The 17093-nt window shown below is 40.8% G+C and overlaps 1 protein-coding gene across 4 annotated transcripts in view; it reads left to right on the forward strand.

The window, feature by feature from the left end:
- Positions 1–6415, forward strand: part of arhgap1 (Rho GTPase activating protein 1) — a 49024-nt gene extending 42609 nt beyond the window's left edge. For all 4 annotated transcript variants that reach the window (XM_079185819.1, XM_079185818.1, XM_079185817.1 and 1 more), the window contains exons 11-13: positions 1309–1437; positions 5108–5211; positions 5293–6415. In XM_079185819.1, the coding sequence (XP_079041945.1) occupies positions 1309–1437; positions 5108–5211; positions 5293–5460 (401 nt within the window). In that variant the 3' untranslated portion in view covers positions 5461–6415. The remainder of the gene's footprint in view (positions 1–1308; positions 1438–5107; positions 5212–5292) is intronic.
- Positions 6416–17093: the final 10678 nt, after the last annotated feature.

The following is a 17093-nucleotide window of genomic DNA, read 5'->3' on the forward strand; positions in this document are numbered from 1 at the left end:
ACTGGTTTGGTAAATGGCTTCCTGGTGTGTTTCTTGGTTACTTGTCTGTAGGTTGATCTTGGAGTGCTCTACTCCAACAACTGTAATACAACTCAATTGTATGTATTGATGGGGATGATCAGTATTGTAAACTTTCAACATTTTCCTTATAGGAAATAATTTGCAGAGAAACCTGTAGTACACTGGGTTTGGGGTCATGATGAACCAGGGGCGTTTCCAGGATCAGGGTATTTGGGGCTTAGCCCGGACTTGTGTAAGGGGGACCGGGGATCCTCCCCTGGGATTTGTTTTAGGTGAACAAGCTCTATTTTGATGAGTTGTTGCGCACTCTGGCACCTTTTTCACATTCACAGGACACGTGTTAAACATTGAAAAAAGTTTTTACTTTCCAGATAAATTAGGAATTGTAAATGTAAAAATATTAGTCGTTCTTAGTAATAAGTATTATATTGAGTAGTACCTGAAAACTTCACAATTATTTATTGACTAGAGTTTAAAAGCAGTTGTTAAATATATTTGTTTAAAGTGGTGGAATGTAACTATGTAAATATACTCACTTACTTTACTTAAGTACAATGATAACGTACTTGTACTTGAGTTTTTCAGTTTTATGCTAGTTTAAACCTATACTGCTATAATATCTGAGGTAATTATTGTACTTTTGATTCAGATTAATATGAAATATAATCCACTACTGTAATAAATGTTTCATTATCTTAGATTATACTCCCCTGCACTATATAAAGTCATTAAAGTAAGCTCCACCTTTACCAGCTGCAACATTAAAGGATAAATTATTTGAATCAATAATATAATTAGTTTATTATTCTGCATAATGAGTACTTTTACTATTGGTTCTTTCAGTATATTTTTGATGATGATAATATTGTACTTGAAGTTGAGTAATATTTTGAATACAGGATTTCCTTGTAGAAGTAGTTTACACTGTAGTATGACTACTTTTACTTAAGTATTACTCTGAGTATTTCTCCCACCTCTGTACTATAATTAAAATATTACCTCATGCATAATTCCATATACATTTCTCCTTTACTCCTCCAGCTGTGAGTCGTCCGTTCCCCCCACACACACACACACCTGTATTTGCTTAGACAGTCTATTTACAGTCACATTAATACTTTTGCACATTCACATGTATATCACATATTTTTGTCGATTGTCACAGGCTTCATTTTTTATATTGAGTTCTGGGCTTAAGCCCCCTTAAAAGGACCTGACTGTGATGGACAAGGGGAAATATGGATAACGTGTTCTTTTCTTATTGTGCATGTGTTTGTGTGTTGGTAGGTGAGCCAGTGAGTTTCACAGAGATGGAAGACATCCACTTGGCTGCTGTGATTTTGAAGACATTCCTGAGGGAACTGCCTGAGCCTCTGCTGACCTACCAGCTCTACAACGACATCGTCAACTTCACTTGTATGTTCAAGCATTACCTACTATTTATTAGGGGTGGGAATCGCCAGAGATCCCGCGATACGATATTATCACGATACTGCGATATTATCACGATACTGCGATATGTTGTTATGATAACATATATTGCGATGTATTACTTTTTTTTAACTGCAAGTGATGTCCCCAAAGGAAAACTGTGTCAACATGTTTTATCTAATAAGATAACGTTTTCAGTCTGTTCATCTCACTTCAATCATTTTTATTGCAGCAAAATGTGATTGTCAAGCAGACATACTGACCAACACTGTCATAAATGTTGCATGTACCTGACAAACTTAACTGAATGCAAACGTGTCTATAACTTCTATAAGTACGATATAAGAGTTATATAACTGGTATAACTTGCGATGCGTGGACGTCGAGGGCAGAGAGACAGTTATGTGCTGCACTCTCCCCATGAGCCTGGCTGCTGTTGGCAGATTTAACGCCCGCTGTGAGGCCAGATTGAGCGGGTGAGCGAAACACTTCACATGCAGCCAGGCACATGCACCATATGGTGCAAACAATGAAAGAGACGCTGCCGTATTTACGTCTAGATGTCGTTATGTTGAGTGTTGATGGAGCTGCTACAATGTTAGCATAGAATATCACCGATCGATCCGAGCTCCATTGAGAAAACAAGTACAAATCGGCCTCATTACGTAGTTATTTCGGAGTCCCTTTTTGTCGGTTTATTGCTGTTAAATCATGGAGCGGAGGACCTATTGTTATTCTAATGTTTATTATTAGGGCCCGAGCACCGACGTAGTCGGAGCTGAGGACCTATTGTTCTTCTAATGTTTATTATCATTATCGTACGTGTTTCGTCGCAAAAAGGAGGTGCTTGGGATACTGGTGAAATTTTGAAATTTTGCACGCAAGGCAGTCGTGGCGAAAACTGCAGTCTGATTGGGGTGTCCAGTATGAAAAATTGGCTCGATAGCGCCCCCTATTGACTAGCCCCAACATTGGGTTTCACCTAGATGTATAACATTTGGTACGTATGTGTAACATGATGGGCCGTACAAAAAATACTCTTGGAGTTATTCACTAAACCAAACAGGAAGTCAGTACATCCTGCAGGAAGTCGGTACGTCCCGCTCCTCACAGATTTATTAGATCCCTCTAAAATGTTGTCAGAAAAGCCTTAAGACCTTAATTATTCTTCATTGTGAATATTGTAAGAATTTGTTAAAGGGCAGCGACGTGGCGGCTCGGCGAATTTCAATCCTTCGCCATGAACAAATAAACTGATAACTCAACTCCACATCATCAGATCTTTTCCAGATTTCACATGTTTGATTAGACTCCAGGCCTGAAGACATCTGCAGGCCAATTTTGAATCATAGTCATAGTGCCACCTACTGGTAACAAGAAGTTAAAGTCTCTATACTTTGGCTTGTTTCTCTTAGTAGGTAAATCAGATCAACATCATATTAGTTCCACACAAATGTAAGAAGTTCATAATGCCAGTTCATGAAGCTTTTGATGTTTCGCAGTGTTCGCCGTGAAATACGAAGGGCTAAAAATGCTCAAAACATAAGCAAACTTGGCAGACAGATTTAAAGCCCAAAATGTTGTTATATAATATGATTTTATTGCTTCAGAGTGGCAAATCGGCTCAATAGCGCCCCCTACTAAATTTCGTCGAAGCAACCTTCCCAGTACGTTTCACATAGATTTACAAAATTTGGTAGGCACATGTATCACATGTGGACTTAAAAAAAAGTCTCCTGGGGCCATGCCCTAAACCACTAATAGGCAGACCCAGACGCCGTTGTATCCGGACCCTGGACCTAAAACCGATAGATAATTGAGAATTATTAAATTTGCTTCTATTTTAACCGGCCCAGCTTTTCCAGTATTTACGGCACTTGTTCAGCAGTGCAGGAAACACACCGACCAATGCGTTGTAAATCACCCTCATGGGCATCACCGAGCACATTCACCAAACACTACAGAGTTAACATTGCCACCCCTCACCCACTGGGGAGGGTTCTTTGGCCAAGTTCTTCTGTTCTTCTGTAGGTACTTGTGATTCCTTGTGACTCTGTTGATATAAGTCATCCAGTGTTAAGCACTGCCTCTGGCGGTCAGTAAGGATGAAATAGAACGAAAGTTACAAATGTAACTACAGTTCTATGAATCCTGGATGACCACCAGAATTCTTGGTCACTCGGAATGCCGTGAACTCGCGAGAAGATTCAGTCGGACTGATCTCAGAATGACACCGGAACTTATAGACGACGGGGGTCATCCAAGGTCACAGGTGACTTTGTTGATATAAAGATTCGACCTGCGTGTGTGCGAGACAGAAGATATCCAGTGTTAAGCACTGCCTCTGGCAGTCATCCAGGATTCATAGAACCGTGGTTACATTCGTAACTTTTGTTTTCATTAACAGTACATTTTATTGTTTTTGTTCATTTCGGAGCCAGGCCGTAAAGTAATTTCATGCAACGTGAAGTTTGTTTAATAAAATCAAACTGCACCCAGCCTAATTTATATTAGGCTTAAGACCTGGCAAAATTACCTGGCTACGCTGCTGGTCCAGGCAGGAAATACCGTTCATGCACGCAGTGTATGATGGTCACAGAAATGCATCGCCGCGTCAACCAGAGTCCTACCAGTACCCTCAACATGCGAAGACCCGATCAATGCTGCTTGCAGCTTTAATACTAATTACAATTCATCAAATCTCATTCTCAATTACATGCAAACAACCACTCAGGCAACAATTTCATATGAACAAACAAATTCCTCTCAGATTCTTAGTTTTAGTTTGAACAATTGCACTTTAGATTTTCAATTCTGCCACAATTTCTTTTCTATTGATACATCTATTAGAAATCCAGCTTACATCTTTCTTTAGTTTTTGGGGATTAGAGACCAAACTGAATGTCTTGGTCATGTAATAAACAATTAACTCCTGGAAATGAGTGACCTCATGAATACAATAATAATAAATGATCTTTACACACAGTGCTACATGAAAAAGTCTTAACTAAAACTAATCTGACATTGAGCCGCTTCTCTAGTACCCCATTCAGACCAACACAGTGATGGGGGTCCACTCTGATCTACCTAAAGAGCTCCACAGGCCCTCATCTAGGACTCTTCTCCTCACATGCTGCCCAACTGGGGTTCACTGATGTTTTGTCACCAGTAAATGTTAACAGTAAATGGACTTGACATGATTAGCACCTTTGTAGTCTTCCAACCACTCGAAGCGCTTTACACTACAAGTAATCATTCATGCACATTCATGCACAGCCCCCATCAATGTTTGATGTGTTGATTTTGAATGATACAGATGTTTAAGTGGAAGTGAGCAAGAGAAAGGTACAAAGAAGGAGAGAGAGAAGTAGAAAGGCTGCACATGTGGGCGAGCGAGACAGAGAGACAGAACACACACTTTTGCATCATCAGTCCTCCAACACACAGACAGGGGAAAAATTAAGAGTTTGCATTGTGTATTACTTAATATATACTTTCATCTGATTTCATTTATATGCAGAATTACAGTGCATGCAAATATTCCTGTGTCACCTGATCCCTTCTTGATTGACTACTGATCTACAGCATGTACTGTATCCCAAACCACCTCTACTTCACAATGGTGTCTGTTTGTTGTCTGTTTGGTGTGTGCCAGCTGTTTCCAGTGACAGCCAGGTGGCCCTTATGAAGACTCTGGTGGAGTCGCTGCCAGAGGAAAACGCTGCATCACTTCGGTACCTCGTCACATTCCTGGCACAGGTACAGACTTCACTTCTCATCCCATCACTCTCTCTCTGGAACCTTTCTACCTGTGTAACCTGTCTGTGTGTGTGTGTTTAGGTATCAGCCAAGAGTGAAGTGAATAAGATGACCAACAGTAACCTGGCTGTGGTGTTTGGTCCTAACCTGCTCTGGGGGCGGGACAACGCCATGTCACTCAGTGCCATTGGGCCAATCAACAACTTCACCAGAACCCTGCTGGACCAGCAGCATCTGGTCTTTACCTAAATCCTGCCCCTTCACCCTGCAGTCTCTCGTCCAGTCCCAGACACCATATTCCATTATAACACTAGATCCTGTGGACCAATTACATTTCATTTAGTTTCAATCGGTCTTTACATTCTGATTGGCCCATTAGCAGTGTCTTCTTGTTATGTCAAGCAGTCTGGACTGCTGCTAGCTTCTGGCCCTCATGTCCATGTGACTCCAGGCATGTGGGTGCCAATGGTACATATTGGAATGCAGCCAAATAATGTTAAATAAACAACATATAGCACACAATTTAACTGCAAATAAGTTGTTTACATAGCATCCATTCACGGGGTCACTGGAGATCAAAAGTCTGCTTGGTTGTTGCTTTTTGTCATTTTGAGAAGTCAACAGTGCTGTCTCATAATCAGTAATCATAAAACAAATAAAAAAGTAGCTGATATGAGGTGAAAATGTCACTCCCGGATTTTGTTCCAGCATTTTCTTTCTCAAGAGATCTTCAACAAAATGTGCTCAGAATCAAAGAAATTGGTCACTTTGGTCAATCTCCAAAAGCCCTGGATCCTACATTTCCCATAATGCAGCTTGATAGTCTTCTATCAGACCCTAACCCTGCCAGGTAAATCCAGTCTGTTCTAGATGTGTAGTCACGTGAGTGTATCTTTCAGGACATCAATGCACTCAAGTCAAATATGTATCAATTCTGTCACATAGTACATTTGTGACTCTTCCACCACAGCAACCCTTCAAACATGCATATGTTTCTACCTGTTTCAGTGTCTCAGGCTCCTTCCTCATCTTTGGTCTCTGTAGGCAGACTCGTTGGACTTGGATGTCTCCGGTCTGTCTCTGTATACATGTGCTGTGCTGTTGTCTCTCTGTTGTTTCTATGAAGTGTCAAAAAGTGTTGTGTAGCTTTCACAGAGAGAGCAGGATGATAGCACACGATCAATAATACTATAGATAACAAACATGCCCTCTAGGATGATGATCCAGAGCTAAAGAGAGGAGAGATGAGGCTCTCCTCTCTTTAGCTCTGGGAGGTTTCCGTCTTCATGAAAGTCTCAGGGTAAATTCACAAATGGTGAACTTGGTACCTAACGTTGTGGACAATCTTTGCAATGCTGTAATTCTAGAAAGCAGTAGAAAAAAAGAGTGTTGGAACCCAAACCCTTGTTTCAGACTCACTGCTCAGTCATATAGAGCACTGTACTATATCCTGAGATATTCTTTATGGCTCTCTCCTTACTATATTTGACTTTAGTATTGTATTCATATTATCTCTGGTTATTAACATTATAGTTAGCTTAATTCCATTGTCATTATAGAAAACCTGTCTCATTGTAGTTCATCAGAGAAGCAGTTTTTTAGTGCTATGGGATAAACTCCATGCAGTGAGGTGTAATATTAGTACAAAAACAGGATTGCTAAGAATTACAAGCAGATACACAAACCGTTCATGTCATTAAATAAAGTGTCACAGGCTTTTATGAAACCTTAATGCCAGAGACAAGCAGGTCTTTATTTTTCCTGCTGCCTTGATTAATACAGTATAATATACATTATGTACACATACAAAGCACTAGTTAAAGTACTACAACAACACAGTCGTGTCATATTCACCGCTCAGTCATAAATCTCATTTATTCATTCCAGTTTTTCTCTTATCAGTGAAACTATTTTTTCATCCTAGAATGAGTCCAGTGTTTCCTTTATTGGTGAGCTTTAAATGTGACAACATTGTAGGAAGTATTAAGGTTCATTGACAGCAGATTACGTGGGTCAAGAAAACCAAGGAAGTGAAAGACTGGACTTAATTTGTAGTATTTGTGTTGGAAGAGAGTGGTGATCATTAGTGACATCGACTTTGCAAGATTCTAATTGTGAAGAAAAACTTCAAATATTGAAACCCTAGTGGTGTTGTGGGCTCTGTTAAAGGAAGTGAGTAGAAGAACATGGTCACTGCTTTCAGTGTTCATGTTACTGAAAGCGTTACCTTCAGCCCCCTCACGTCCACAGTTGTTTACAGCTTTAGTAATACTGCTGAGTGTTTGTGTGTGGAGACTTGGCTCATGGGCCTAATGATAATGCTAGTATGAGATTAGCATGGTGTAATCTTTTTGTTACCTCTGTGTTCATTCAAGTACATTCAAATGTATTTCAATAGCGTCAAATCACAAAAGAATTATCTCATGACACTTTTCATATAGAGCAGGTTTAGACCTTTAATTTAGAGAGGCCATAATTTCCCCATGAGCATTTGGACAACTTGAACAGGATGAAATCTCTAACTGGACCGGTTTGGAAAGAGAAAGAGAGACAAAGATACACAGCAACTACAATAACAACAATAGCAGTTTGTAGCACGGTGCTAACCCGTGCACAATACAAGTAGGTTGCACACTCTAGTTTCTGCAGTTCTACTGTGTATTCTATCTGTAGTCCTAGTTGAGGAGCTGGTCATGGGCCAAACAGGAAGTGAGATCATCCAATGGGCTTTATAGTAGAGGGAACTCATTGTTTCTGGGAATAGTCCTTATAAAGTACCTAGCCTGGGTTGGTGAGGGTTTTCTTTTTGTTGACTGGGGGATTTTATTATGGTCTTATGAAAAGTTTTTTGAATGTTTCACTTTATCTTTTTATCTTCTTCTTTTTCACAACCTCTCTAAAACAAGCATGAACAGCTTTTTTTTCTTCTACTTGGTTTCAACTGCAAATATAACATCGACCAAGGGAAGAATGTTCCGGCCTCCTGCTGTTCTCTGTCCACCACTTGGCCAATGCTTTACAGAGGGTAACAGATATATTATTAGGATTAAAGTACTTTTGTGACCCGAGTTTTATTTATATCTTTAGTCGACTTCTATTTTTTGTGTTGCTGCTGTACTCTGTAACGACCGTATGCACTTTATTTCACTGCATTCATGGAGGTTTAGGGTCAGGACCCATGGAGCAGGGTTAGGGGAGGGTGAGACCCATGGAGCAGGGTTAGGGGAGGGTGAGACCCATAGAGCAGGGTTAGGGTTAGGGGAGGGTTAGACCCATGCAGCAGGGTTAGGGTTAGGCGAGGGTTAGACCCATGCAGCAGGGTTAGGGTTAGGGGAGGGTTAGACCCATGCAGCAGCAGGGTTGTGGAGACGATGTGGAAGTGGACGAAAGAAATGGCCAAACAAAAAAATAATGTTTAATCTAATTGAATCAGCTGTAGCAGTCTGCTGAATATTTGTATTTTGTAGTTGAACAATTATTTTTTCAATTCAGATACAGGATTAAAATCAGACAACAATCTGTGTCTGTTAATCAATCGCTTCCACATTTAATAATGCTTATAGTGCAGAGCAACACAAATAATGGCAAGTTCAGGACTTGAAACTAAGTTTAAGACTTTGACTTTGACTACTGAAGGTAGTGGTTCCTAACTCTCCAGTCGGGAGAGTTTTTAAAAAGAAGACAAAGCATTACATTACTGCTACCCAGAATTGTGTTCATTGTTTCTGGTTGATCTCCAATGGTCCACCACCTCTGATGTGGGGTTCATCTGTTTGTTTTCAGATGAAAAAGGTTGTGAACTAGTTTCTAATGTTACAGTTGTACCACACAGCAGCAGTCAGCAGCTGTGAGGCCAGTGCTGCTCTAAGGCTCCATGTTGACCCAATAAAGCATCAAGGGTCAAGTTAGAGAAGAGCTGTGTGGTTAGAGCAGCTTACAGAGGAGAGCGTTTGTTCATTTATTGTTCTCTCATTTTCATTAATTAGTTAATTACATGTTATTCCAAAGCCAAATAGTATTTCTGCAATCATCATTGTCTGTACTCATGTGCATCCTGAAGTTTATTTGGTCTTAATTCAGTTCCCTAAGTCTTAATCTAAAGAACATTTTCTGCCATCTGTCTCTTGAAGCTTTGCATTCTATGTAAAGTAATACAGAGTGGAGCAGCTCAGTGTACTTGTGACCTCTAGCAGTTCTACTGTATATTACTTTGGATGTAAGTCCCAGGAACAAGACAGTTTGACCTTTGTGACCTTGATTATTGTTTCTGCTTTTGTAAAGACTTTTGGCCAAACTGTGCTTTTTAGTTGTCTTTTGTGAATGGCCAAAATACTTGCATTAGGGGAGTATTAGTGTTGTAATGTTGCTATATGTGACTGAAAAGCACCAAAAGATATTTAGTTTGACTGAAAGCAAAAAATCAATCTCAAATGTTTCCCTGTTGTATCTCCCAGTCATGTCAATCATGTGGTAATCGGCATGCTATTGGTGTATACAGTATGTGGGTGTGTGTGTAAGTGCTAACTCAGCTGGACCCAGCACATTTGAGTATATATTTTACTGTTGGCGTTTGAATATATAGGATTGTAGTATAACTAGGGCTTCTTTTAGTTGATATATGAATCTTATATATACAAAACCTTATTGTAAAACAACAAAATGCAGATGAATCTAAGACTATTGACAGGATGGTGGTACGAGTTTTTCCATTTGATAACTGCAATGTGTGTGTGCGTGCGTGTGTGTGTGTTTGCTTGCATGCTTGTGCCTTATTTGTTTCTCCCAGTGATCATGTAGTTATCCATCAAAGTGCCAGTGTGCCCGTTCTGCCATAGATTCAAACCATGTGAGGTGAGTTCAACAAAGCTCTGGTGTTTGGATGTCCGACAGTGGTCTAGTGACAGTGGTCCAAACGGGCTGATGGGTTCTGCTCCACACAACACGAGGGGGACTATGGAGCTTCTATTCAAACTCTTCTGCTGGTTGAACACAGCCAATTCTGTAATGGATGATCACAGGCTTGAGAAATTTAACCTCAAAATGATGAACTCTATAACTTCTAAAGAGGATTGATCCTCAATCAAATTTTTCTTTTGTAATTAATCTTGATATTCTAAGACATAAATTACATGCAATTCTGAAATTAGTTTTTTTTTTTAGCTTTAAGCCTTATGTCACATGTTTCTACAATATCCAGTCAACCAGATATTAATGTATAATTCACAAACACTTTCAAATTATTAGAGTCATTGTACAAATGATCAGCTGTTTCAGATGTCTAAAATGTTGTACAACCAAATTTTCCCTTCACTTTATAATCTGATTACATATGACATTTTTTACTTTATCTTGTTATTTTTTACAGTAATAACCAAGTATAATTTGTGCTTATTACATTTTATGACAATGTTTCTCAACTCTGCTGATCAATTACAGCCCTGTCCAATCTATGGATCTCTGTACTGTAACTTTTGTCATGGTGACAGTGATTTCTCTGTTGGAGAAATATTGTGGTTTCTCAGCTGATTTATTGATACTTAGTGATATTTCTTTCTTTTTTCATCCATTAATTTTGATATTGTAAATGTTAGTCTTATGTATCTATGATTATATTGGTGATATTCTGTAATATCAATGTGTGCAAACAATAAACGAATGGTAAATAAAAGCTGCTGTTAAGATGGCACTCACTAATTGGAATATGTGAGTGAAATAAACATTGCTTACGGTTGAACTCCATGTTGAAGTATTTGTTTATAATTTGGGTTGTTTTGTGTTAGTCCCTAATCATTCATTCATTCATTAGACCAGGAAAGAAAAGGGACGTAACATGTCCAAAACAATTCACTGTATTTTATATCCCAAAAAATCATAAAAAGGCCAAAAAATAGAATGTTGAAAAAACATCATGAAAATCATAGTATAGTAACTCCAAAACAATTCATTGTATTTTATGTAATTCAAGTAATTTAAAAGACCAAGTATAATATGTTGAAAAAAAAGTCATAGTATGTTGAAAACAATGGCGGGCCGTGCATTTTGTACCTGGGCCTTCTGTGCCGTCTTACTACAGTTGAACCACCTCCTAATAACCTCATTATGACGCCACAGCTACGGTTTACTATTTATTTCATATTCACATAACACTGCAACATTTGACAAGTGAAATAAAATGTTACATGATGCTCAACACCTACAAATACACTAACTGCAGAGTGCAACATGAATACGCGCATGACTGGATGCTGCGTCATTAACGGACAATGCATAGTCAAAATCAAAGTCAATTAAAGCTGCAAGCAGCGATGAACTGGCCCTCGCACCTTTGCGTACATCGGGGGTACTTGCGAGACCTCAGCTTACACGGCCGAGAATGTCTGCGACCATCGGACAATTGGACACGAGTTAGACATTTCTTTTCTGCATGGAGTATTTGACCCATCCCAGTGAGCATTTTTCCGTTTAAAAGACGTCTACGCCCACCGAAAATCGGTTTACATAGTTGGAGATATGTTTGCAGAACCAGTGACCACAGACACAGACAATCCAAATCAACAGCATATTCCCCCTTGCCACCTGCTACTGCCTCATCCGTCCCAGGGGTGACCAGGTCAGGCAGACTTTATCAATCTGAAAAAAGTAAAGACAAAATACTAGTACAACAGACAAGTGCTGCTAGTTACCAGTGCCCAATAGTCCAGGGGCCTAAACCACATTATCAACCTTGGGGAATGGCAGACATGCAGATGTTGGAGCAAAAGCTGCCAGAGTTAACATGTGGGGGCAGTGCATGGATTAGGGCTTTTGAGGGCCGCACAACAGGTTACAATTTGGCATTGGGAGATTTGAGGGCCATTTTTGCTGCGTGTGCTTCTCCACGGTTGATGCATGACATTGACAGGGGCGCAGCCACTACAGGCCTCCCAGACGAGACAACGTTTGCTACATGTCGCACTATGTGGTGGCAGCAAGTCAGAGACTTGTATCCGGTTAAAATGGGAGCTACTGCTCTCCTCAAATTTCAATGTACACCAGGAGAAACTCCTGACCAATTCTGCAGCAGAATTGTAACCGAGTGGACCGACACAACCGGTACCGCTCCTGATAATAACCCAGGCGCTCACATGATGTTCAAAGCAGCTGTACTGAGAGGGGCCGATCCTAGTGTAAAAGCTAAAATGGATGACCTGGTTGAATCAGACCAGCTTTTTGTCCCTCCCTGGTTGGCACATGTCAGACATCACATGTTCCGTGTTCAGGAGCAGACAAGGGAGACAGAGGAAGAGCTTAAAATACTTCAGGTTCGTCTCTTAAAGGCGCAGATACGTGATGTTGACTCAGCACAGAATGATAAGAAAAAGACTGCTAATGCTAAACAACTTCCTGTTCAGGAAGCTCAGCCACAGACCACCTTTTCCCAACCACAACACCATTATCTGCCGCCAGCACAAGCACAGCAATGGTGCCAGCCTCAGAGGGGCTATCAAAGACAATCACAGGGTTTTAGAGGGCGAGGCAGAGGGAGATATATGTCAAATCAGCAAGGGGGCGGCCCAGGAGGCCAGGGGTGTTTCATCTGTGGTGATCCTGGTCATTGGGCCCGTGCCTGCCCACAAGGCTCCTCCCAACAGCAGTTTGGACCGGTGCCACACTGGGGGCCACCCGGAGGGGGAGGCCCTCCACCATCAGCTCACCAGCAGTCCAGCCTCCCCAATCCAGGGGCGGTGCAGACTCAGGCCTGGCAGAGCAGCCACTCGGGGTGCCCAAGTAACCCCAACGCTCCACAAAGAGGGTTAAGCGACCACATGTTGAGGTGTACTGTTTTACATACACCTGTTGATATGATGGTCGACTGTGGGGCGAGGTACTCTACGATGGCAAAGACTTTGCCAGATATGACAATGTCTTCTGACTTTACAGCAGTATCGGGTTTCTCAGGAAAAACAGAACGTTTACCATTCACATCGCCTCTCTTGACCCAGGTGGGCACTCAGACATTTTGCCAGCAGTACCTGTTCTCACCAGCATGTCCTGTAAATCTAATGGGGAGAGACATGTTACAGACAATGGGGGCAGTGATCCTGTGTGGTCCTTTGGGATTACAAGTGACTTTGAAAGACGGAACAATCCTCCACTGCAACGAACATGTCATGTACAGCTCTAAAAACATGCTACTGCAAACTGACCAGCAGCCACCCACCTTTTCTGCAGAAATCTTTTGGGGCCTGTTACAGCCTGAAACAAGTGAGAAAGGAGGCATTTTCTCCTTATTCCAGCTTTGGAACATGGATTGCACAACTTGCACCATATGCTCCTCCAGCTGATCCCCTTCATGTCACCCTGAATTACTTACGCGAGCCCGATGATTTGTATACAGAGGCTTTTGAATCAGAACTTGCAGCCGGTTTATGGCATATTGCCTCGCCATGTTTGTTTGTGGGAAAGGAGGGAGTTGCGGCTGTGGTAACCTTGACAGAGGAACAGCTAAAATGGTATGTGTTAGCAGATGATAGCTCCCCTCATGTCTCCTTGGCTCAACACGAAGCCAGAAAATTGGGCCCTATGACAAAAAGAATGTCTCAGTTAACGGATTGGCAGCCGACTCAGTGCCCTGCTATCATGTTTTCGCCTTCAGATAACAGCTGGAAAATAACACATCACACACGAGACACAGTTGTTTTGCAACAAGACACTTTGGAACGCTTTCATGGTCGCGAGAGGACAAATCACCCATTCACCGAAACGATGTTTGCCTCGCTTCCGGTTGCTCTTTGGTCCACCTCCCCTAAGGATATGGGTCACTGTACACACTCATCGGTTTCATTTGCACTCGACGCGAATGTGCAGCCTGTTTGGAGGAGACAATATCCTCTTAAACCTAAAGCAGAAGCAGGTAAAAGACACTATTGATGGCCTATTGCACGCAGGTGTTTTGATTCCATGCCATTCACCATGGAACACACCAATTCTCCCTGTTCCAAAACCAAACACAGACAAATACAGAATGGTTCATGACTTACGGTTGATTAACAAAATAATCACCACACAATCAATGGCCGCACCTAATCCGTATACTGCTCTCTCATCATTGTCTCCTGCTCATTCACATTTTACTGTAATAGACCTCGCAAATGCATTTTTCTGTCTCCCACTTGACCCAGCTTTACAAGAGGTATTTGCATTTACTTTCCAAGGACAGCAGTACACATACACCAGACTATCACAAGGCTTAATTCTCTCGCCAGGACTGTTTAACCGACACTTGAAACATGACTTGTCTACTCTGGAACTTCCTGAGGACGTATTGTTAATTCAATATGTTGACGATTTACTGATTGCTGCACCTTCAGCAGAGACATGCATGACCGCAAGCCACACAAAACTCTTCTGGCCTCTCCAGTGCACATAAAACATTGATCCTGCACCATTCAAAACCTACCACAGTAAAAGACATGTTCTCTTTCCTAGGCCTGACAGGCTACAGTAGGAACTACATCGCAGCATACACTGACAGAACTGCTCCACTGCGTGCCCTTGTCGCCACTGTAGGTCATCGCAACCTCACGGCACAGCTGACTTGGACCTCTGAAGCTGAAGAGTTGTTCATTTCACTCAAACAATCCTTGTCCAATGCAGTCTCACTCTCTGTGCCAGACTACACATTGCCTTTCTATTTGGATGTTTCTGAAAAAGCAGGCATTGTGAATGCCACCCTATTTCAGAAAAAAGAGGGAGGTAGAGACTGTAATGGTAAAAAATATATATCAGTATCATGAAATGGTGTAGAAACATTTTACGGATTAGAAGAACAGAGGTAGAGACATTTAGGCTTGTCCAAACATGGTTTACGACCAGACCACATACTGGGTGTTACTGTTTTACTTTCGAGGGTCGTAAAGACAGACACAGGAAGGTTAGCAAGGGGTCACGTGAATGTATCTGACAATGAGATCAAAGGGAAAATGGAAGATCAGATACACCAGACATCCTTGACTGATCTAAAGGAGGAGACGGTTTCTGCTGTAGTATATAGTATGTGAAGGTTTGATCTGATATTGAAGAATGCTTCCAGCAGACTGTGTGAAGAGCTGTGTTGGAGATTCTCCCTCTTGCAAGAGAATAAATGGAACAGGACAACTTTGAATGATTTGGAGACTTGGATTATTTTGATTTGCGAATAACACTCTTCTCCCGATTAACATAGAAATATTCTACGATAAGACGTACTAATACGACAAGACGTACTTAGCCCAACGACCCAATTTCCTTGTTATTTTCACCGATCCTGAATTTTGTGCAAATTTTGAAGAATTGACGTATATTCCAAGCACCTCCTTTTTGCGACGAAACACGTAAAATAAGAATAGGTCAGACAAATCTATGTCCAAGCATCTGGTCCCGCTGGTTGTCTCATGGTCCGCTGTACTTTAGCCCCACGCTTCCTTCTCCTCTTAGTGAGTGCATGTGTGTCATAAGCCTTAGTGGTGCAGTCATTAACAAATCAGAGCAATAATCTAGAGCGTTCATGGGAGCTACAGGCTGCCATTGGCATTTTAAAAGTAATTAAATAAACTATTTTACTGTAAAGCTCTTTTTAAAATAACCACATTCAAATATGTCAAATACAACAAACTTCAAAGGAGGCAATCATTTGTTATCAATGTCATTTTTTCTCAAATATATGAACCAGTTTGTTTTATATATACATATCCCTGTTCAAAGGATTACCGGTAACATCTGACAGAGTGAATCCTAATGATGTCCACTTATCCAGTTAATATGAACTACGTCTGGTTCAAGAAGTCAATGATTCCAGATGATCAATCCTGAGCAGGGATTATTCTCCATGAGGTTGACAGTTCTGCATTTGAGTGAATTATCTCAACAATTAGGTTCAAGATTCTAAATTTGTACTCATTTTAACATATTAGCGTTATACATAGATACAAAAATCAGGATTCACAGACAGAATTACGTTTAAATTAGATTTACAAGAAAGAAAAAACATTACTTAAAGGCAGCTACTTAACATGTTTCCATAAAATATTGAGGCAGTGTAAAGTATGGGACACATTTAGAAACTTCCTTTTAAGAGTAGAAACTCAACTATGTGTTGTGCTGTGTTTCTGAGAGTATCTCCATCTTCACCTGCCCTACCTCACATTCTTAGTTTGCTCAGTGCTGTGCTAGTCAAGACATCGTCATCAACAAAAGATCTTTTCTTCCTTCACTGGTCTCTCCGGATTGCCATGACATTCGGCCTCAGCTGGACTTTGTGTGTATAGCGCTAATTAGCACATGTAAGAATGCTAACATGCTAACGAAGCACCACATCCCAAAGTCCAGCCTCAAACCATGGCTAGTGTGTTCGAGGACTCCTGGCTCCCGTTTTACTGAGGAAAAACACCACTGGATAGAAGATGTTATTTCTGTTTATTTCGAAGATATATAGAGCGACGACAAAAACAGTGAAAATACAGAACACAAAAACATGATTCGGCAAAAACATTTTGATTTCTTTGTGATAGAAATTGCATAGTCAACTTAGATTGTTCAGTGTTTATAGAACCTTCACTAGTAAACTACACTCAAGACTTCATGTATGATCTAAATGTCAAATGAACACAGACATACAAAAAGTGAGACAGTCCGTCCTCTGCTTCACATGCAGCCGCCACCGATGTCAAAAGAACTAAACATAAAGAAAAGAGGACACAATAGTTCAATCCATTGGCTTATTGCTGTTGTACAAAGAGAAATTAGAAATACAGATCGCCTGACTTGTTCAAGCAATTTTTTTATTTGTTCGCTGATCATAAAACATTTCTATGCATTTCTATGACATACCAGATGTACAGTTACAACTGATCCAATACTGTTGT

This window comes from Pholis gunnellus (assembly GCF_910591455.1).
Source record: "Pholis gunnellus genome assembly, chromosome: 24".
NCBI lineage: Eukaryota > Metazoa > Chordata > Actinopteri > Perciformes > Pholidae > Pholis > Pholis gunnellus.